This window comes from Cebidichthys violaceus, unplaced genomic scaffold, assembly GCF_023349555.1.
Source record: "Cebidichthys violaceus isolate CVI_PGR_0920_01 unplaced genomic scaffold, fCebVio1.0.p SCAF_11, whole genome shotgun sequence".
Taxonomy (NCBI): Eukaryota; Metazoa; Chordata; class Actinopteri; order Perciformes; family Stichaeidae; genus Cebidichthys; species Cebidichthys violaceus.
This window is the reverse complement of record NW_027176274.1, coordinates 17,018,561-17,041,818: the sequence shown is the minus strand read 5'-3', so window position 1 is coordinate 17,041,818 and position 23,258 is coordinate 17,018,561. Positions and strand designations below refer to the sequence as shown.

Here is a 23,258-nt window from a genome sequence, read left to right as displayed (position 1 = left end):
TGTGTTCATTCCACACAAATAGGCCTGGTCCTCAATAGGTATTTGTGTGTTCGGGATTGTCCCGTTACCGCCACCACAGCAACCTCCATCCATACTCGCACCAGTCTCACACAAAAAAAACATACTCCAGACAGACAGACTTGAGCCTGCACATGCCTTTAGTCATGATGACAGTAATCAGAGCGTTTCCTGGCAGTAGTCACACGCCTTAGCTGTTTGCAGCAGGTGTCAGTGTTGTTGCAATGAGCACCGTAAAATCCGCCATGCCCCCTCTACTAACCCTTTTCATGCAGATTGAGCTGCTGCCCTTCAATCCCTCTGTAGATGTATCTCCCACAACAAAGCTGCTGCCAAAAAAAGAAAGTAATAGAAAGAGTTACTAGACTACAGGCTCTCACAGGAACCAATGCAGACATCTGTATTCCTCTGCCTTTTAAGTATTATTTTCATCACACCTAATAGCAATAGTCAACCTAGTTTGTTTTGTTATCCTGTGGGATTTGTATTACGGCAAATGCTGGAACCGACTTTCCATAATACAGTTCATTGTCAATGAAGTGTAACTGCTATGTGGGGCATTGTATTTTCTGTTGGCATCATGCAAGCTGAAACATTTTCTTTTCATGAGGGAGAGATCAATTGATGTCAAAATGTGGGGTTTTCTATAATGAGGAATGAGTTTTTAGCCTCGCTATGGATAGCAATATTGCCTTGACAATTGGTTGGTCCACTTTGGTGCAGACTGAATTATGTCATCTATTTGATGGATTGCAGCAGATATTTTCCTGATGGTCTCCAGAGGATGAACCTGTAATGACTTTGGTGATCCTCTGACTTTTCTTTTACTGCCACTAGCAGGTCAAAGTTTTCAGCTATTCAGTGAAATATGTCAATATCTACTAGATGGATAGCACAATATATTGTAAAGACATTCATGGTTCCCTAACAATGTAACCCTTTGACTTTGGTGACCCCCCTGATTTTCTTTTTTTTGACTATTAGAGCGATTGACATGCAATTTGCATCACACATTCTTGTTCCCCTTGGGGTATATCGTAGTAATATTGGTGATCCATTGACTTTTCATCCAGAGCCATCAAGTCAAAATTGCACTAATTTGTTCAATATTTTAAAAAGAACTTTGGTTGATGACCAATTCCTGTATATTCTCAGCTGTGCATTGTCACAATAGCTAATTAGCAAAGATTAGCATGCTAACCACACACTAAACTAAGATGGTTAATATGATAAACATTATACCTACAAAATATTAGTATGTTAGCATTTTCATATTGAGCATGTAAGCAAACTGATTTTAGAATTTAATTCAAAGCACTTCTGTTCCTAGCAAAGCTGCTAGCATGGCTGTAGACTCTTTGTCTTGTTTATTTAAACATTTTAACTCACCAAGATATTGTTTGTTGTACTGAATAGTTAGTTTAGACCTTTATTTTCCGCCTACAGATAGATGAGCCCTACTTTTCCTTGTTGGTTCCCACTTATTGCATCATACCACTCAAATGGCAGCACGTTCTTACCCAAGCAACACAATGAATCATCATTCACTGTTGGCACCTCTCCTATGGAGCACACACTGCCCCCTAACACAAAAAAAAAAAGAATTCCAAGAAAAGGAACATTGAAGGAAACTGCATTACAGAGAGGCAAGGGGTTGGAAAGCATTACTGAAGATCACATTTCAAGCATCTATTTGCAGGGCCCCGCTCTTTATGGGCAGCCATTAAATAGATTTAACTCGTTTTTCAAAACTGGCTAAATCTTTTTTTTTTTTCCATTTTGCTTAAATCTTTTTTTTGTGCCTACAGTACAGTATACTATGGGGCTTCCATTATATCCATAAAGCTCTGTTTGAAATGCAATACTTTTAAATACAAGAGGGCAAGTATCTAGTGAACCAGCCTTTAAGGAGCTCAAGGGACGAAGGGAAGCGAAGAAGGAGGGTGTATGTGTGAAAAGGACAAACGGGAGATTTATATGGGCTCCGAGTCTTTACCACCAGCTGAGTGGGTCCGCAGCATCAATAGAAATGGAATTAGGCCCCGGAGAAGTGCACTCGTTTATTAGGGCAGGGAGTAGATAGCAGATATAGGCTTTTAACCTCCGGGTAAGTGCAGAGCAGAATGACTAAGGCTGTGTGGTAAAAGACACACTTACACACTTTTCACAGAAAAGGAAAAAAAGTAAATGCATCCTACCTGTGCTCTGCCAAGGCTGGAGTGGTTATTGGAATTGATTGGATAGGAGGTTCGTTTGGGAGAACTGCACTGAAGCTAAGATGATCAAAGCTGCAGTGTAAAGTACCAAGAGCAAGGGTGGGGCAAGACACCCCAAAACACACACAGACACAGAATACTGTATACTGTACAGGATGTCTATGTAGTTCTTCCTCTGTGCCGTAGGTGACCCTTCTGAACTTCATGATCACCCCAGAGGGCATCCAGGACCAGCTGCTGGGTATTGTGGTGGCCCGGGAAAGGCCCGACCTGGAGGAAGAGAAACAGGCTCTCATCCTGCAGGGAGCAGAGAACAAAAGGTCCATAGCATAGCACACACACCTGTCACGGGTCAAATTAATTCAACTTAATCAAATAAAATGTCTCCCTCTTCAAAGTGGAAACTGTAGACACGTCAAATTGTTCTCGCACTTTCGTCAGACAACTGAAGGAGATTGAGGATAAAATCTTAGAGGTGCTCTCCTCCTCCGAGGGCAACATCCTGGAGGACGAGACGGCCGTCAAGATCCTCTCCTGCTCCAAAGTGCTGGCCAACGAGATCACGGAAAAGCAGGCCGTGGCTGAGGTGACAGAGCAGAAGATTGATGAGACTCGCAAGGGCTACACACCCATTGCCGTGCACTCAGCCATCTTGTTCTTCTCCATTGCCGACCTGGCTAACATTGAGCCCATGTACCAGTACTCCCTCACCTGGTTCATTAACCTCTTCATCAGCTCCATCGACAACTCAGACTTGAGTGACGACTTGGAGCAGAGGTAAGCAGGGCTGACAAATGCACTAGCCACAAGCCCCTCAAAGGAATTCCTGGAGCTTCTTATCCTCTCAAAAGAGCTAATTTCACTTGTAAACGTATAAAAAAAGAAAATAATGTAAGACCATTAATAGTGCATGACTGTGTGGGTGAGTTTGTGAGTTCTGTTTGGTTTTGAAAAAAGATTATTAAAATGCTATATGTGTCTTCTTCAGACTACAGATCCTGAGAGACCACTTTACCTATGCGCTATATGTCAATGTGTGTCGCTCACTGTTTGAGAAGGACAAGCTGCTCTTTTCCTTCTGCCTCAGTGTCAATCTGCTCATGCACAACAAACTGGTAGGAATTACACATACGCTGCACACGTGTACAGATTTATGACACTTGAAAACCATAGATAAATATTTTGTTTGATTAGTTTATAAGTGGTTAGCTAATCAAACAAGCTGGTTCGCCTCATTTTTCTTAATCAGACCTCTCTATGATTGCTAAAGATTATCTGTATCTTGTATTTTCAATTTGCATGGATTTTTTTATCCACATATAATCCCTGAAAGGGTCAACCCATGAATCACTATAAATCACAAATTCCGGTTAATCCTCCTCTGTGTTAACACTATTTTTGATGAATGTCGTAGGTGGATGAGGGGGAGTGGCGCTTCCTTCTGATGGGTGGTGTGGGCCTGGACAACCCCCACCTGAATCCCTGTACCTGGCTCCCCAAGAAGTCCTGGGACGAGATTTGCCGCTTAGATGAATTGGAGCGTTTCAAAGGTCTGCATCAGGACATGGCTCGCCTCAGGAACGAGTGGAAGACGGTCTACGACAGCCCAGTGAGTGTCTTCACGCTGCATGGCCAATCTGGGTGGGACTTCTGCCTTTGGGTGTTGTATATGTTTCTGTTATGGTAAAGACAAAATCAGCATGTGCAGAAAGGCACCATTACATCAGAAACATCCAAGAGAACTAGAAGGAGAGGAAAATCTGTAAATCCCCCCAAAATGCAAGTGTTGTCTGTGTATGCATATTAATATGGCACTGCTGGTGTCGTGTTAGAAACTGTAAATGTGTTGACTTTCAGCTGAAAATGCTGTCGTGATTATCAGTTCAAGAGGTTAGCTGTTAAAACTGGGTCACATTTAGCACCACAAAAATAACACATCAAGCTGCAGCTACTGCCTCTAAGAGCACCTGACCATTTAGATTCTGAACAAGGGTCTATATGAAAACATGTTGAAGATATGTAGGGTTTTCAGCATTTTGCCAACAGACAGTGTCTGTGGATATAAAGGCCTAACACACACAATCTTAAGCAAAACTGCTTGGCAACAACGTAAGCTTGTTTTTGTGTGTGAAGGGTGACCAAACCTTGCATCAGTGCCATCTTATGTCTTGTGCACTGCTTTGATTTACTTGGCTCAAAGTAAAAAAGAAAATGTAACGCTATTTGCAGTAGTCACATTTGCAGGGTGACCGTGGTTAAGTGGAGGGTCAGAGGGTCGGTGGTTCAATCCCCGGCTCCTGCTCTACTAGTCTCATGTCAGTGTGTCCTTGAGCAAGACACTTAACCCCAAAATTGCTCCCGTAGCTGCGTCTACGGTGTGTAGATAGATACTGAATTGTAAGTCGCTTTGGATAAAAGCGTCTGCTAAATGACCGTTATGTAATCTAATGCAGTTGATCTTTCAAAGTGTTCCCACTCGGATTATGGCCAACCAAGCAGGTGTATTATATGGAGAACACATCTCTGGGTTTATATAATAACTGTTTGTTTTCTTTTTCCTTCAGCACAACTTTAAATGTTCTTTAAAATACAACCGGTACATCATATGATGACGTAGTGGTGTTGAGCCGAGCTATTTGCTCCTAACTTAGTGGTGACTGTAGACTGCTTGTCACTTAGGCTAAGATTCCAGTAAGCCTTCCTGATAAAACCTAGACAACAAACAAAATCCAATTTCTCATCAGTATCAAAGAGAGGGGGCAGTGATGGACTGTGGATACGAGAAGAAGTTAAGTAGACAGAGGCAGAGAAGTCCTTTGACTGGAAAACAGTGTTAGCAGGTGTGGGATGGGATGAGAAAGGGAATAAGGGCAGAGTGAATAGGTTAAATCTTCCAGTAGGTTTGGCACATGAACCACAGGCCAGCCTCGCCTACCCTGCAGCTCAGCATGCAAGCTCACAACACACATGCAGCCCCCCCCCCACTCTGCACAACTCATGGTGTTGTGTCTGAATACACCGCTGCCCCTTCACTTGCCCCATACATCACCTTTTTGCACATTCCATTCACATACTATTGGCTCTTTTGTGTTAGATAATATCATCATTTAAAAATACTGCTTATCTTTATTTTTCCTTTATTATAGCTTTCCCAAGAAGTTCTGCTCCTACTATTGGCTCCATTTTGCACGTCTTCAAATATGAAAATATAATTTTTTCATTTTTTATAGCCTGTCAAACAGGTATTGTTTATTTACTACAGTGGGATCATATTGTGGAACTGTTTATGTTATAATATTTGTTATGGTTGTTAAAATCTTAATTAAATTTACATTGTATATGTCTTTACTCCATCTTAAACCAATTGCGTGATCCAAATCCCCCAAAGCTTTAAGTTTCAACATATTTAATAACTGATGTTTATTAATTTGAATGTTGTGTAGACAAAAGGGGAGAGGGAAGAGAGAATGTAGATTAGTAATTTGCCAGGTGTGGATGATGCACACACTCACACTCTCTCTCCATCTTTGAATTATAAAGAATCCAAGTTGAAGTTTTATCTAATTAAATCTTTTCTGTTCCTGTTGTGCCAGTCACATCTATGCAATCTAGATGCACAAACAGCTGTTTAATCAACGTGTGGTGCACATAAACATGTGTGCACCACACATGCTTGTCTCTTTGCTGTCTCTCTCACACACACACACACACACACACACACACACACACACACACACACACACCATCTTTTGATTTATAATCAACAGAATCAGGCACAGCACTTCTATCCAATTAAATCTAGTTTGTTCCAGTTGTAGAATTCACATTTATTCAATCTTGATGCAAGAACAGCTGTTCAATCAAGCACACAGGCGCTCACACACCCCTGTACACACAGAGAATCCCCAGGAGATTCTAAATAGGTGTATCTGTCTCAAAGCACCTGCCAACACACATAGCCAGAAGTCTCTCGACAAACAGCCTGGGGAAAGAAATTCCAAAAGTTCTCGCTACCATTGCTCACATCCTCTGGTACACTTGTTCCAGGAATTAATCAAACATATTGCTCTGACCCAGTACCCAGTGGCTTTTTTTTTTTTTTTTTTGACCTTTCTCCACTCTTTCCTCTTCCCCGGTCTTTGCTTTTTCAAACATATGTATTTATCTCCCAGCATTGCTCTCCTCCCCATTTACATTACAGATTGGCCTCTTTTGCTTTATTACAATGCTTAATCTTGAAACAGCTTGATACAATGCAACCCCACCCCATAACTTCTCTTGTCCTCTTCAAGAAAAGTTGACAAACAGGCATTAAGCTGCTACAGAATTCCTACATTTTCTTCTTTCAAGGAATTTGAAGTAAGATTTTAATGTACAGTCTGAATTCAATATGTTTTGTCATATCTGCAGAACCCCCATCAGACTCCCTTCCCTGAAGGGTGGCAGGACAAGCTGAGCCAGTTTCAGAGGATGCTGGTGATCCGTTGTCTCAGACCAGACAAGGTCAGTTCATACGCTGTTTTCCAAAAGATGGTAGGATGTTATTTCAATATTGAACTTCATTTCTCCAAAAAAAAATTCTGGAAATAGATCAGTAAACGGTAACGATAAACCCATTCCATCTATGTGTCCCCCAGGTTATTCCCATGGTGCAGGAATTTGTTTCCGACAGTTTGGGTCGTCCCTTCATCGAAGCGCCGCCCTTCAACCTGAATAAGGCCTTTGTTGATAGCCACTGCTGTGCCCCACTCATCTTCATCCTCTCCCCCGGCTCTGACCCCATGGCTGCGTTGCTTAAGTTTGGAGATGAAAAGGTATGGAGACACCTGGGAAATTCAGCGGCTTTGAAGCCTGCTGTGTGTACAAACTCAAAATGAAAGGGGAAATTGAATCCGCTAGATTTCCCAGGCTCCCACACTGGTCTTAAAAGCACTGGAAATTATTTTGGCTCCTTCCCGGTCAGAAAGCAGCTATAAGTGAGTGTGTGTGTGTGTGTGTGTGTGTGTGTGTGTGTGTGTGCATGTGCGCACGGCTGTTCTCATCCCTCAGGGCTTTACCGGTAACAAGCTGACTTCCCTCTCTCTGGGCCAAGGCCAGGGTCCTATTGCAATGCGTATGATTGAGACGGGCATCAAAGAGGGCACCTGGGTGGTTCTTCAGAACTGCCACTTGGCCACATCGTGGATGTCAAGACTTGAGAGAGTCTGTGAGGTCAGAAGACACACACACACACACACCCACACACACACACACACACACACACCCACACACACACACACACACACACACACACACACACACACACACACACACAGACACACATACACTTTTTATACACCAGATGCACATTACACCTGTCTTCCAAAACATACATTTCTTAACGTGGTCTTTGTGGCTGTGAGCAGGAGCTGAACCCAGACACTACCCACCCAGACTTCAGGCTCTGGCTGACCAGCTACCCGTCTCCCACCTTCCCCGTGGCTGTGCTTCAGAATGGGGTGAAGATGACCAATGAGGCTCCGAAGGGCCTCCGCGCCAACATTGCACGCTCCTTCTTAATGGACCCCATCTCTGACCCAGAGTTTTTTGGCGGCAGCAGCAAGCCGGTCAGTGTGTGTGCATGCACGTCTCTGTGTATGTCTGGGTGGCTTGCTGTGCATATCCATCATACCTATCAGTGGGTGTCCTGTGCTCCTCTTTGTCTGTTATCACCCCCGCTGTGTATTTCAGAATGTGTTTATTTCAGCTGTGAAAATACTAAACGACCACCACTATTTATCTAATCATTGATCTAACACAAGGCATTCCATTTATGTTTATCCACCTCCTCAGGCTGTATTCAAGAAACTACTGTACGGCCTGTGTTTCTTCCACGCCCTGACTCAGGAGAGGAAGAAGTTTGGACCTTTAGGCTGGAACATTCCATATGAGTTCAATCAGACCGACCTCCGGATCTCTGTACAGCAGCTACACATGTTCCTTGAACAGTACCAGGTAGTTATTTAAAAAAAAAAAAGAAGTCTTTCCTTTCACCAATTACTTTTATATTTCTTAAATGAATCATAGTATTTTCACTTCCACTATCAGAAGTTTCCCGTATTCCGTACACTGTGGGATGCAGACTAGTGCGTACTGCATACGTACATGCAATACGAACAGTATTGTTCTGTCGAACATACTTTGCAGTACATGAACTCCCATGAACTGACTATATCTCTGGCTCTCAAATGCAGATGCACAAACACCATCCACTCCTACGTATATATTCCACATCTAAGCCCATAATAGAAATTCTGGCTCTTAATGTACAAGTTGTTCCTCTTCACTCAAGTATCTGCTTTCATCAGCCATGTTCAAAATCCCTCTTGACATTTTTCCACAAACCGATAGCACTCAGTCCCTCCGCTATTCCCAATCCCTCCGCTGTAGCTGAGAAAAAAAAGTGGCAGAAATAAACTACTGAGGGTATCTTTTCTTTTTTTTTCTTTTTTCTTCAACGGAGTGACATTTTCATCTTGTAGCCAAGTGCCAATCGCTGAATTTGTAAGAGAAATCCTCCTCCAGAAAATGCCATGTTGGCCACAACCCCCACCCTTTCACCTCCTGTTATGTCAGTTTCCATTTCAAGTCTAGGTCGTGAAGTGAATTTCAGCCAGGTTTTCTGTTTTGAACTAAGAATGCACGCACACTCTGATATCATCCGGTTTTTAATGCTTACCTTCTTTTAAACATGAAACTCTAAGGCATGGGTATTCTTAGGTTCCTCTGTAAAATGCAGGATTTCTTGTCTGCTGCAGGAAGTGCCATTTGATGCCATCCGCTACATGACTGGTGAGTGTAACTACGGAGGTCGCGTGACAGATGACTGGGACAGACGGACCCTGCGCACTATCCTCTCCATCTTCTACACTTCAAAGGTCATCGAGGACCCCGACTACAAGTTTGATCCCAGTGGGCTCTACTATGCACCAGCTGAGGAAGATGTAAGAAACAGAAAACCACACGACATTGCTGTAATTTTTGATTGCAAAGCATCAAGAAGGTTTTTTATTTATTTATATAAAACACAATTTATGCTTGGATTTGGCTGTAAGCACACAAAAAATGCATACTAGATTTACAGAAATTAGGTAATGCCATATGTTATTACCAGGGGAAATTAGTACTATATTCCACATAGAGTTGGGCAAAGATGGAAATTTTTAGAGGGAAAGCAACTCGCTGAACTGACTGATCAGTCAGTCAGTCACTCACTCACTCACTCACTCACTTCACCACAAAGGGAGGTTGTTAACTGTTCAATAGCACTTTCTAAATGTCATCATCTAATAAATGCAGGTTTATTTTACTCTCAGTGATTGTTTCTTCACAGTAGGTTAACTGCATATGTGATTTGCTGCCAGGGAAGAAAATCTGATCCTAAACCCCCAAAAATATCTCTCTCCCTCCTTATCCAAATCAAGAATGTATTCTACACAAACATTCTGACTAGGTTGCATAGCACTAGGTGCTGTTATGTAAGCGCTGTGCTTTGCATCATTGACACTGAGTTTTTGTTGCAGTCACGATAGTTTGACCTTCTCGAGATATGGTACACTGTAGCATAGACATATCATGCAGCATGTTATTTAAATATTAATATCAAATGTCTTGTTTATATATACTCCCATAACGTGGAGTTCACTCTGTTAGAAGAGCAGAGCTGACACGGCTCCTTGACTATATACCCATCAAGTTACCCTAAAGTGCTGGAGTATCACTGCCTTGGAAAAAGTCGAGAAAAGTTAAACTCACTTTAATGTGTTTGTTTTTAAACTAAGCATTTTACAGGACTCAGTTGCTTAACGCTGTTGTTGAGCTACCTTTAAAAAGTCATTAGGAGATAAAAATGTGTGTAACAAGGCACAGCAGGTGGCCACCATCAGTGAGGGTTGATATATTTGTTAACGCAAGTGCAATCTCTGAGCGCTCCATTTTATTTGGCATTTTGTTCTCCAGTGCTGCACCCCCCCCCCCCCCCCCCCCTGCAACCACATCTTTTATTCATGAAGTCACATTTACATAGTCATTATAATAAATGTCAGCAATCTAAGGAGCCGACTTGTTTTTCAATGAGTGTTATTACTTGGGATGTTTCCTGATGTTGTGTTAAAAATTGTCCTCTCTCTTCACTCCACTCCTCTCCCTCTGCTTCCTGCATCCCGGGTTCCAGTACAACAGCTACATAGAATACACCAAGTCGCTGCCACTCAACCCATCGCCGGAGATTTTTGGCATGAACGCCAACGCGGATATCACCAAAGATCAGGCTGAGACGCAGCTACTGTTCAACAGCATCTTGCTCACACAGGTAAATCCACCTGGACATGTGAAACACAAAGTAGTAGTATTACTTTTTTTACTATGACTTGTAAAGTAGTTCCTTTGAGCCATTGCAACATCTGAACATAAAGTTTACTCCTAAGATTTCTTTTTAATGCTATTATTAGAATAATGAAGACGGAGGGCCAGAATTTCACTTTCAATTCTGAATTCATTATTATGCCATTAAATGACCTGGAGGATTATGACCATAAAACTGGGCAAGAAAAAACAGCACTGTGGCCTGGCATGGGTACAGGTGAAATAAAAAATAAATAAAAAAAAGCCAGCAGCTCTGGGTCGCTTCCGAAACCGATGCGCCCCCTCTTGGCCGACATCCCAGATGCTCAGTTGGAATGTCACTGCTCAGCTGGTAGATTTTCAAGTTGTAGACAGCATACAAACACTCTCACCCAGCAAATGCATCACACGCACATGCACACAAAACAACTAGACTAGAGTAAACGCATTAAAACACATGTACCTAGACACTGAAATACAGTCTTGCATAAACACAAACGGCATCATTATGCTTCCCTGGAGTTCCCACCGTCTTTTATAAGTGTCCTTGCCAGCGTTAAATATTTCATCGCCCTATATTAAAATGTACTATGCAGATTTAATTCAAGAGAAAAAATATAAATAAATATTTAATTTTTTTGTAAAGAGGCTTGTCAAAGAACAAAAAAAAAAGATAAATAAATAATTCCCTCGTCTTCCTTTGACACAGTATGGCTCACAGTGGCGTTGGAGGAACTGTGTGATCCCACATCATTATCTCTCAGCTCTGTGGAGTTAGACTAGGCTAGCTTGTTGAGGATTGTGTCTTACCACTTCTCGGCTCGAAGTCAACATTTGCTGCAAATCAAATCTAAGAGATTTCGCGACAAGACCTACTTGAAAACGACAGAAGCACTGCTTCTCCTGCAAAGTTTGGAAGGGGTGTTTATTTAGCCCTCCCTGTATCCATTTATTTATTTTCAGATACAGAGCAGTGCCTCTCACTTAACGCAGGTGCCTAAATTCCTGTGGGAATTAAACTTGATATTAAACAAGTGCGAGTGATCTACATATGGAACAAGACCAGAGTGTCATATGTGAACACATACTCTGTTTGCATCCTATACATTCTAACCCCTCTGGTTTAATCTCTTTAATCTCCTTAAGATAATAATATACAGTGTACTAATGCCGGTGTACACACAAATAGCTTGTTACAAACAAATAGAAAATGATTTCCACGGGCATTGCCGCCTCAAGTTAAAATTAGAGCTCAATGGAGTCTGGCATTTATTCATATAAACTCCTTTCAACAAGATTAATAATGGCTTCAGTCATGTGTGGACTTTATTAGCATCTAATACGATCCCATCAGTCTCAATGACCGATAAACAGAGAGACGCTTCAAATGGAATGAAACAGCTATTTGTCATTCCCCTACTGTAACCTCAATGCCATTAGCCAATGATTATCCATTACCGCTGGCTAGTGACTGAGCATCAAATAGGTAAATGGTGCAAGTTGGAGAGTATAAAGCGGAAGAATCACAGATTAGAGTGAATAATTATCAGCGTGAATGATTATTAGAATTGTTGATAAGATTGTGTTGAAAAGACTGTGTGGGAGAAATTGGGAGAAATGTTGCGAACCCTTCCATCTTCTGAGGCTCCGTGTGTGCATGTGTGTGTGTGTGGGTGAAGCTGTGTGTTCCCTCACAGAGGGATTCCAGTGAATATATGCCTGGGATCTCAATATTATCAGTGGTGTTACATTGGTAGCTGTCGGCTAGCCTAGGAAATGTCAACAAATGATGAAAGGGAAGGTCAAATTAAGAGTCATGCATCATATGACTATGATATTCTGTGTCAGTTTGTGTCCTTTTAAAGGATAAATCGAAATCAATTCGGCACAAAGATGATGAAATACAAGCAAAGTCAGGTCAGAAGTCAGAACCTCTTAACATCGGGATCTTTTCAAGATGGAAATAGCACCGATGCAAAAGAGTCCTAAAAAAAAGGGAATACATAATTTGACAAGTCAAAGACAGCGAAGGATAATTTCCTCCCAAAATGACGAACTGTCAAACCAATCCGAGCCACAAGTCCTGCCTCCCCTTCTCATCCGTCCTCTGTCGCTCTGTGTCTCTGATCAGTCCCGCTCCTCAGGCGGAGACGCCAAATCCTCAGATGACATGGTCTTTGATGTGGCAGCTGACATCCTGAGCAAGCTGCCTGCAGACTTTGACTTGGAGGCTGTGATGAGGCGATTCCCCACGAGCTACAATCAGAGCATGAACACAGTGGTGGCGCAGGAGATGGGCCGCTTCAACAACCTGCTCTGCACCGTCCGGGAGTCCTGCGTCAACATTCAGAAGGCCATAAAGGTACGCGGGAGGAGCTGGTAGAGAACGGGTTTGCTTATACAGTATATTGTTGTCCGCATGTGAGGTGCGTAGTCACAATCCCCTCAAATTCACTCTAGCGAGGAATTGTTTCGTTTTGAACTCAACCCTGGTCTCATTCTCAGGGATCCTTATTGTTTGGATACTTATAGGATGATGCATTGCCAAATGCACTGTAATTACACTAAATGTGTTTGTTTCAGATAACAGTAAGGCCAACTGATGGATCATCATTGATTTCACATTTTTGCGCTGTGAAAAGCAATATTTCATCAGAGGAAGCACACCTCTGCTGAATGATTCCAGGGGAAACTCTGGTAATGCATCCTCAGAAAACAGATACCGTAGGCAGTCGGCACAACACTCCAAAGCCACTAATCTAACACCGTTGTTTTCCATTATGAGGACACACTCGCACAGTGAAAGTTTAGGGCAATTAGTGGGAATGATCCACCGTGCAGAAGAACGGCCTGCTCCTGAAAATCTGTGTACAGTATGTTACTCTGTTTTGTATCTCACAAGCGCCGTTGTTGGAGTGGGCACTATAGGTAAAGGTATGAGCTTTAGAAAAACTGAAATGGATACATGATAGAGATGTTGTTGACCCCGTGGGAATGACAGGGATAAAGCAGCCATCAAAATCTCTAAATCATTATTTAGTACTCTTGACCTTCTCTTATTCTCTTATCATCTGTAGCTTAAAGAAGAGCCCACCCTGCTAGCTACAGTATCTCCGTTCCTGCAGCGCCTTTATGTATTCATACCTTTTTCTTTTTGCCAAGGCCACAGGCCTTTTTTGTGCTTTCTACAGCCATGGTACCGTCATGGTAGTCAATGCAATAGTTGTTGAGAGATTACAGTCTGGACCAAAGTAATAAACCGACTGACAGGCATTACCTTAGAGCACAGGTGTCAAACTCAAGGCCGAATACGGCCCGCGACGTCATTTTATGTGGCCTGTGAATCCGCCAGCAAAAAAAGAAAAAAGAAAAGTTAGATTTGATAATAAAAATATCCCCATAGTCGAAATTATGAGATAGAAAGTCAAAATGATGAGCTAGAAAGTCGAAATTATGAGATAGAAAGTTGAAATGATGAGATAGAAAGTCGAAATGATGAGAGAGAAAGTTGAAATTATGAGATAGAAAGTCATAATTATGAGATAGAAAGTCGAAATTATGAGATAGAAAGTCGAAATTATAAGATACATAAACACAACAGTCATAGAAGCAGCTCTTCATAGGTTACCCTACATTTGACATAGAAATGGATTGTGAGTACATTGAAGACTACTTTAAACGTGGCTTTACAACAGATTAAATCTGTGGGTAAATGGGTGCATTTTTGAAGCAGTGCATGTTAAAGGTATGTGAGCAGGTGAGCTCCGACCAGATACAGACTTAAAAATGTCAGTTTGTGAAGAAACACCATTGCAGACCAAGTTTAGGAACTAGTAGGCAATCTGACAACACAGCTAGCCGAAGAGACGAGCAGGTACTTGTCTTTTTCATTAGCTGTTGATGAAAGCACAAACAACACGGACACATCATCTATCAATGTTTATAAGAGGCTGAAGGCAGACTTGACCGTCAGTGAGGAGCTCTTGGATGTAGCTGCATGAATGGGATGACGACGACGGGGGGGAAATTAGTGATGCAGAGAGAGGACAAAAATAGCTTTGAACAAAGTTAATGTAATAACTTCTTTGATGATATTTGTCTTTGTTATTTTCTTTAAAAGTTTGATCTTTGATAGAGTAATGTGAGTTTCTTAACCCTAAATTAAAATGATTGATGTTATAATAACAGAAATGTGCTTATATATATTTTTACATTGCTATAACTGCATGTACAATCTTTTTACACTTGAATAAACAATAATCAAATGCAAATACAGTTATTTAACAATATGTTAGGGAATAGTTACATTTATACAGTCTTATAGTTACAACCGGCCCTTTGAGGGCAACCATGATGCTGATGTGGCCCAGAGTGAAAATGAGTTTGACACCCCTGACTTAGAGCCACGTCGCTAGTACAGCCAAGAAATATGAACAAGTGTGTATGATGTCACATTTCTGAAAGACTAGTTTGAAACTTTGTTGTGTTTTTCACTGGAAAAAAAAAATCCATGTGGGAGGGTGTCTAAGTAGTTGGCAGTAACACCACCGCTGTGCGTGATGAGCTAAGACTCTCGACAATTAGACAATTAGCGGACTCCCAAATATAGCTGTCTTCCAGCTATCATCTTTCTTAATATAATTTTAATCATGGTTTCTTTTTTTTTCTTTTTTTCAAATTGCCACCAAGAGACACACTTGAAGCTGTGAAAGTATCTACTTAGGCCCTCACATCCTCAAGCAAAAATAATTACTGACTTTGTATTTCCAGAGGTTTGGAGATGTTGCACATGCCAAGACATAGCCTCTAATTGGACTGCATTAGACCAAGAGGACTGTAATTATTTAGTTCATAGCGTTGCGAATTAAAGACCACGACTGAACGACTGTATGTACATGAATGTGTCCTGATTACGCCACATTCAAAGAATAAAATTAACATGCCTGAGCACACGCACGTGTCTTTTTTATATCGTTTGATAAACAAACTCCACACACATTTCCTCTTCTCCTGAGATGCATAGAGTCAGGAAAGGGAATGAGCATGTCGTCTTTCATACTTGTATCAAAGCCCCCCTGCAGAGCAAATAAGAGTTTCCATTATGTGGCTGTCTGTCACCTACCTCCACAGAGAGGTTTTAAAGTGACAAGTAGAAATTTCTCTCATGTTGGATTCAGTGTTAGAAAAGAGCTACAACGGCTTCACATTTTCACGTAGCTCAGAAGTTAATCACGTGTTTTTGGCGGAATGTGTGTTTGCATGTGTGTGCGTGTGCAGGGACTGGTGGTGATGTCTGCAGAGCTGGAGGAGGTGGTCAGCAGCATCTTGACGGGTCGTATCCCCGGCATGTGGATGAAGAAGTCCTACCCCAGCCTCAAACCGCTGGGGAGCTACGTCAATGACTTCCTGGAGCGACTCAAGTTCTTACAGGTACAGACACCCGCTGTAATGTTCAAAATCACATGCTGACTAAATAAAAGAAGTATTTGGGGTTAGTCATATATATATATATATTTTTTTTTACTCAAAGAAGGAGGCAATGAGCGGTAAAAAATAAAGAAAAAAGGGAAACAGAAATGAGAAAGAATCAAAATGTGGATGAAAGAAAGAAAGAAGAATGTGTTTACGTGTTTGCTTTTTTTCTTTTCCCCATAAAATATAAAGACCTTAATCTCTTAATCACTCTCATAGCAGAGTCAGATTAGTGCATACATATCGACATATTAATGTAAAAACTCTGCTTAAATGGTAAAAACCTATTGCGTAATCGACTGCACAGTCAGATTCTTTGTTTCTTTAGGGTAGTTTTATTTGATCTATGTTGTTAAAGCAACACATCCAGATCTTAGTAAGGTGTTTGGCCACCACAAGCTTCCAAATCTACCTCTGTGCATGTCAGTGCATACTGTGGCCTCTATAGTGAACTATTACCCTGCCTTCACACTGGAGTTACACAAGACCACTTCATTCCACTTGTGTGCACATACAGTAGGAGGTAGGGGGATTTAGTCATGCTTTTCACTCATGGGCAGGTTTAATACAGGAAGCACACGTACTCATCATGTGAGTCCGCAAAGTGAACTTCTTCATCCTCATCAACAATCAGTTCACATGATTCCCTTTCCCCTATTTTCACAGGAGAAACATTGTATTCCTCCTGATCATCATTAATCAGTGGAGGGAAAAAGAATGTAGTGTGTGTGTGTGTGTGTGTGTGTGTGTGTGTGTGCGTGTGCGTGTGCGTGTGCGTGTGCGTGTGCGCGTGCGCGTGTGTGTGTGTGTGTGTGTGTGTGTGCGTGCGCGTGCGTGTGCGCGCGTGTGTGCACGTGCACATGCGCGTGTACGTGTGTGTTTACGTGAGTTATCCAACGGAGATGTCCACCCATGACTCCCCACAGGGTGAACTGGAAAGTCACGGGACTCTCATCTGAGACAACATGCTTTCAGAAACAGAATACCTTGACATTTCGGGGAATATGATTGTTTGCTGTTTTTAGGGGAGTGAAGTAGAAAAACAGTTTCCCCTCAGTTTGTTCAGTAGACTGATAAACGTGAGACATTGCAGCCTAGCTTACAGCAGCACAGAGACGTGTCTGACATGGGTCCATCCTTGCTTAAATGAACTATACAATCAACATTACATTGCTCCCTCCAAACTTAAAAAAGGCTTGGTTGTGGGCAAGTGTGCACTTTAATTTCCCTCACTGTTTTTGTGGTGATTTTTAATTTTTAAATTTTTTTTAATGACAAACCATCGCGACCCAATTTGTGAGAAAAGCAAATTTGTACATAAATGAATGTTCCAGGCCCATTTTTGCTGCCAAAAATATTATCTTGAATAGGTAAACTATCCATTACGAAGAGATATGCATTTGATAAGTCACAACTTTTGTTTTATACATGTGCTTTTGAAAACATACTTACATTAAATACATTATTAATAAGACCATTGAAGCAGAATGACTGCTTTAATCCACATGATGTGCCGTGTATAGGGGAGCTTTGGTATTTTTCAACCTGGACCCTCCTTTCCCATGTTTTGTGTCTGACTAATGGCTACAACAATTTTGGAAATTGGTTGGTTCTTGAGTGAGAGTGCTGTAACTGGCAGCCACGAAACAAGCTGCAAGGGCCATTGCGCAGCATCAATGTAACGTTGCGTTACTGTAATTCCACAAAAAGTGCTTGATTTTGCTACCGACAGGCTCAGATTGTTATCATTGGTGTCTGACAACATAATGTGAAGGACCCCACAGAGAAGGAGGAGAGGAGGAGTCCCCCCCACTCTCTCTCCTTGTCCGCTCTTCAATTTGTATGAGCTTCTCATCTGTATATTCTGCCACAAATAAATAAGGGCGACCATTGACTTCTCCTCTCTCCAACTTACTCACGTTTTTGCTGTTGTCTTCTCACAACAAGTCATCTCTCACAGGATTTCCTCCTTTCTTTCCATGATGTTGTCAGACCCTAATAATAACAACCTGAGCCCGTCAGTGGCAAAAACAGGCACTTTTAGTAGAGACACTGTACATTGACGCTGTGTAATTTCCCTTGCAGCCCGGCTGCTGCAGGGTTCTCCCCCAATGCTGAACCAAATTTGAGAAAAAGTTGTCCCCACCAGTCACTTAAACACAAATACATTTAAAACCCTCTTGGTATATAAAGAATAGCAGATATGTTCAAGGATATTAATAATGATTAAGAAAAGTTTTGTGATCAAGTGAAGAATTTTCTTTTGACATTACAATTTGTGTGCTGCATTGACCTCGGATCAGACATTTTTTCTTGTTTTGTGAGCCTGAACCTGATGATGAATATGGAACAAGTATTGTAATGTCAACCTAAGGAAAACTAAACTATCTCAACCCATCCATTCCTTTGTAAATGTCCCTCTCTTCTCTGGCCTGCTGTGTTTTCAGGACTGGTACGAACACGGTACGCCTGCTGTATTCTGGGTGTCAGGATTCTTCTTCACCCAGGCCTTCCTCACAGGCAGCCAGCAGAACTATGCCAGGAAACACACCGTCCCTATTGACTTGCTCGGCTTTGACTTTGAGGTCCTGGATGAGATACAACACCAACAGCCTCCAGAGGATGGTAGGATACTAACGGGGTTAATGAGATAGGGCGAGAAAAGGGGTGTTTCTAGAGAGAAAGAAGGATGATACTAGAATAGCTTTAGACAGGATGAAACGCCTCCATTCGACACACCATCTAACAGTTTAATGAAGGTATAGAGAAAAGACGGCAGAAAGCTAGAGAGCACTGGAGGGAAAAAAAAGATTAAAGAGGGTACGAGGAGATAAAAAGTGAGGTTTCAAAGCAGAAAGTGAAATAGGAGGAACATAAGCAGAGGATGAAAGAGAAGAAACAAACAGATGGAAACTGACTGTATGTAAAAAAAGGCAGAGTGTAAAGTAAGTCAAAGCCTCCCTGCCTCTCCCTTATACATGCAGCCTTGCGTCAGCCCCTCGCTGTGCCTCCAGCTCTGCTGTGAGATTCTAAGTCCCATAAAGCCTCGCCCTCAATCAGACCCCAGCTGGGGCCCCATCACACCAACACAGCCTACGCTGCCGAGCTACAAATCTGACAGTGTGTTTGTGCATTTGGGCGTGTGCCACTGACAGGATGCCGACAGTCAGTTATCTCTAAATCTCACCACCTTTCCCCCACCATCACAAAAAGCTTTATGAAAAGACAGCGTTACAGCACAGCTGGTCAGCCCAGCTCGTTCATAAAGCTTTGCGGTGGCCGGAAAAGCCAACATGCATCATAGTCCCAGGGTTCCCCCATAACTGGAGGTTATGGAAAGTTTTAACATCATAGTAACACTAACCACTCCTCTTGTCTGTGTTGTCTCCGCTCGAATGTGTGACACTCAGGTGTGTACATCAGAGGTCTGTTTCTGGATGGCGCCCGCTGGGACAGGAAGACCAAACTTCTGGCAGAGTCCTACCCCAAAGTGCTGCATGACCCCATGCCTGTGGTGAGTGAGGAGCACGCACAGATACTGTACACAGACATCGATTGGGACACGGGGGCAGCTGTGGCTCAGGAGACGGGGCAGGGTTGTCCATTAATCGGAAGATCAGCATGTCGATATCTAAACACTTTGTTATTGCAGTTGTTCTCAAAAGATGGCAATAAAGTTGCTCAATTGATCCAAAACTGACACGGACAATTAAAGGTCAATCAATCTAAGCTGAAGATTGTAACATTGGATGGTCTGTGATTGGATGTTTCTTGCTGAAATGCATCGAGGGAGTCGTAGTCAACTAATTACTGTGTACATAAAGTTTTTATGTAGTACTGTGTACATAAAAACAGTTTACTTTTTTTTAATCAAAGAACCACATTTTCATTACAGTTAAAGCTAGGGTTGGTAATCTTCTCCAAAACATTTTTTGTTGAAATTCTCATTACATCTTTACGAATCAAATGCTCTGACAAAAAAAAGGAAGAAAATGCAGCATCTGTGGCTGTTGCAGGACTGTAATGTAATGGACCAATGACCAAATCATTGGTCCATTTGGTTTGGCATCTTGTTTTTTTTTTGTTTTTTTTGCAAACAGCTTCTTTGTCTCGTGTCACTTCTATGTACAACCGAACGCTGAATACAAAATTTTCAGGCGACCAAAAAAATGTTACACACGCAGACAACTCACAGACCGAACAATGCCGTGGTAACACGACCTGCCAATCACAAGGTAAAAATCATACGCCGCTTTAATCGTTTACTCTCGATGGGACCATCATTTCCTAAATGAACATCATGCTGTATTGAAGAAGACTTGAAACTAGAGATTAAGACCATAAACTCATGTTTACAATGTTTACTGAGGGAATAAAAGTGAGAAGTAGAGTCATTTTCTCATAGACTTCTATACAATCAGACTTCTATTTTAGAACCAGAGGAGTCGCCCCTCCTGGCCATTAGAAATAATGCAAGTTTAAGACACTTCCGCATTGACTTCACTTTTCAGAACCGGAGGTTTCCAAACACTGCATGCACCAAGACAAAAGACAGAGAATAATCTTACATAAAATTTGAGGGGGTTTATCGATTCTGCTCCTGTGAATCTCTCTGGGCGTCACAAGGGAGGAAAGATAATATCTGTTTACGTATCAAATTATAAGAAATGGGGCAGATTCCATCGTTATTTAGCTTGTAAACTCCTACGAGCCAACTGTGCTTTTTTTAATCAGAGACCAGCATTGTGAATCTCCTAGGAGAACGTGATCAACAACCACCACACTGTAGCTGCAGCTCTGCCCAGGAGGATGTTCACAGCTCCTTGTTCTCTGGATGCAATACCGAGCAGCAGCTTCAGCACTTTCGTTTATACGTGGTGCCTGCAGGAAGCCCGGCTCCTTTGCTCATCCTTTTTATTAATTAACAGAGCTTGATATGGTATATGAAAGCAGACTGACAGAGGGATGGAACAGAGCGCCAGTGGCAGAGAGCGAGGACTGATCAAGTCTTTCCTTTTTTTCCCCCCCCTGTTCTCTCCTCTTCACAATGCATTCAGTGATTAGGAATAATGCACAACACTGAGTTTTTTTTGTTGAAATGTTCAAACATTTCAGGGCAAGTTATTAACAGAATCAGTTTTCTGACAAGAGCTGAACTTAATTAAAAATGTGCTTATTACATGTGTGTGTGGGGGGGAAGAAAAAAAATCACAACACAGGCTGGCTTTGAAATGCAAATCCTCACAGAAGCGCTGCTTATGGAACCAGATGAGTACTTTTCTGGCTGCAACTCAACAAACTGTTTTTGTTTTTGTGGAGATGTTTTTTCGAGCGGCCCAGTTTATCCCTTTTGCATAACCAAGACTTCTTAACAGCCCAAGGGGACTCTTCCTTGTGAATGCAATTGTTTTATAAGTTTCAGTCCCCGGAGTTTCACATTTGAAAGTTAATGCTTGTGTTTCACGTCCTGACCTTTGAACCAGAAATACAATATGATCTCTTTGCTTCTTTGACAATCTGTCATATAATCAAGACTGTTCAATTTGTTCTTTGTCATAAGAGGTACAGAATTTAATTTGATAGTTTAATCATTCCACTAGTCAACTGTTTTGGATGGGAAACAGCCCCTGAATGACAGTGACTATTTGCTAAAGTAGTTAATGGAAGTAGAACACGCACATGTGGCAACTTTAACATCCCGTGGTTTGATCCCGTCTGCCTCACTGTTCCTCTCTCTCTCCTGTCAGATGTGGCTGAAGCCTCTCAAACGTCTGGACGTCCCCCAGAGGATGTGCTATGTGGTGCCCGTCTACAAGACCAGCGAGAGGCGCGGCACACTGTCCACCACCGGCCACTCCACCAACTACGTCATTGCCATGACGCTCAACTCCGACGTGCCCGCTGCACACTGGATCAGACGAGGGGTGGCGCTGCTCTGCCAACTCAGCTCCTAGTTAGTCTCTGAGTGTGTCTCGCTGACATGTCATAAAACAAGAATGAGCGATAACACTGTCTCTCTTTTACGCAGTAGCTACAAATCTACATGAATATAATGGTGATGGCATGTTAATAATTAGGTAACAGAGAACTGTTTTAAAAGATTACTACTTGCAGGAGAGAAATAAAGTCCTAAGTTAATGTACGAAGGGTAAGTTTTGAAAATCTCCTATGTAAGTTTTACTGGCCACAAACGCCATTGATTAATTATTTTGGTGAGCCTACATTGTTGTGCAAGTTAGAGCTGACTGTGCTGTATTTTTTTCCTTAAAGTAAAAAAAACCAAAACATACTGTACAGTATATTAGTGAAGTTATTATGGTCACATTGGTCTGGTCTTATTCTATCCATATTTTATTGTAGTTCAGATAAATTGTTTCCTTGAGGGACATGCCACTGCACTGGTTGAGGCAGGAAGTACAGTACGTGCTGGCCTGCTTTAGGAAATGAGGACTTTTCACTACTAACAATACTGTGAGTAGTGGGGGATTACTAAATCAGTTTGTGACTGTCGCAGTATATCATTCGTCATTTACAGATGCATTTACATTCATCATTTTTTTTTTAGGTTTTATGAATCATGGAGAAAGTACTGAGGATTTTGAAAATACTCGTTACACATAATTTTTTTTAGCCCCGGCAAATACTAACTGCAAAATGTTCAAAAGTAATTGTATTTCAAATAGAAGTAACAGAGAGACTACTTTCCAAATATGAAATTGTTTTTCTCTCTTTAAGGCGGAAGTTGGCCATTTTGAATTTCAGCATTTTGCCTTCGGATTATTAACTAAGATTTTTTTGTATGTCAAAGAGAATACCTTTAAGGGTACGATTCGAGTAAAACAGCTTTTGTTGCGATTTTTGAGAAATCAAGTTACATTACTACTGGACTTTCAAACATTACAGTAGCCTGATTACCGACAATATTTCAATACTAATACCGATAATTGAGCTTGACTGCTGATGGCAGAAATACTCAGCCGCACCGTACACATTTATTTAGTTTCTAAAAGTATGCGTTGTTCACTGAGCCTTTGTGTTTGTGTGAGAACCAGCTCTGCTAAACCTGCTGATCTGGGAACAGAAGCTGAAGCAGCAGACGAGTGGAGAGAGGAGCAGCAGCGAGAGGAAGAGGAAATGTTGTGGTCTTTGTAACATTATGCCAGAAACATC

The 23,258-nt window shown here is 41.8% G+C and overlaps 1 protein-coding gene across 1 annotated transcript in view; it reads left to right on the top strand.

Moving 5' to 3' along the window:
- Positions 1 to 22,333, top strand: part of dnah7 (dynein, axonemal, heavy chain 7) — a 71,784-nt gene extending 49,451 nt beyond the window's left edge. The window contains exons 51-66 of the mRNA XM_068705166.1: positions 2,421 to 2,554; positions 2,676 to 3,011; positions 3,223 to 3,349; positions 3,649 to 3,843; positions 6,645 to 6,737; positions 6,872 to 7,048; positions 7,284 to 7,445; positions 7,640 to 7,840; positions 8,067 to 8,228; positions 9,032 to 9,217; positions 10,447 to 10,584; positions 12,748 to 12,978; positions 15,894 to 16,046; positions 18,536 to 18,713; positions 19,499 to 19,602; positions 21,836 to 22,333. Of these exons, the coding sequence (XP_068561267.1) occupies positions 2,421 to 2,554; positions 2,676 to 3,011; positions 3,223 to 3,349; positions 3,649 to 3,843; positions 6,645 to 6,737; positions 6,872 to 7,048; positions 7,284 to 7,445; positions 7,640 to 7,840; positions 8,067 to 8,228; positions 9,032 to 9,217; positions 10,447 to 10,584; positions 12,748 to 12,978; positions 15,894 to 16,046; positions 18,536 to 18,713; positions 19,499 to 19,602; positions 21,836 to 22,042 (2,784 nt within the window). The 3' untranslated portion in view covers positions 22,043 to 22,333. The remainder of the gene's footprint in view (positions 1 to 2,420; positions 2,555 to 2,675; positions 3,012 to 3,222; positions 3,350 to 3,648; positions 3,844 to 6,644; positions 6,738 to 6,871; positions 7,049 to 7,283; positions 7,446 to 7,639; positions 7,841 to 8,066; positions 8,229 to 9,031; positions 9,218 to 10,446; positions 10,585 to 12,747; positions 12,979 to 15,893; positions 16,047 to 18,535; positions 18,714 to 19,498; positions 19,603 to 21,835) is intronic.
- The last annotated feature ends 925 nt before the right edge of the window (positions 22,334 to 23,258 follow it).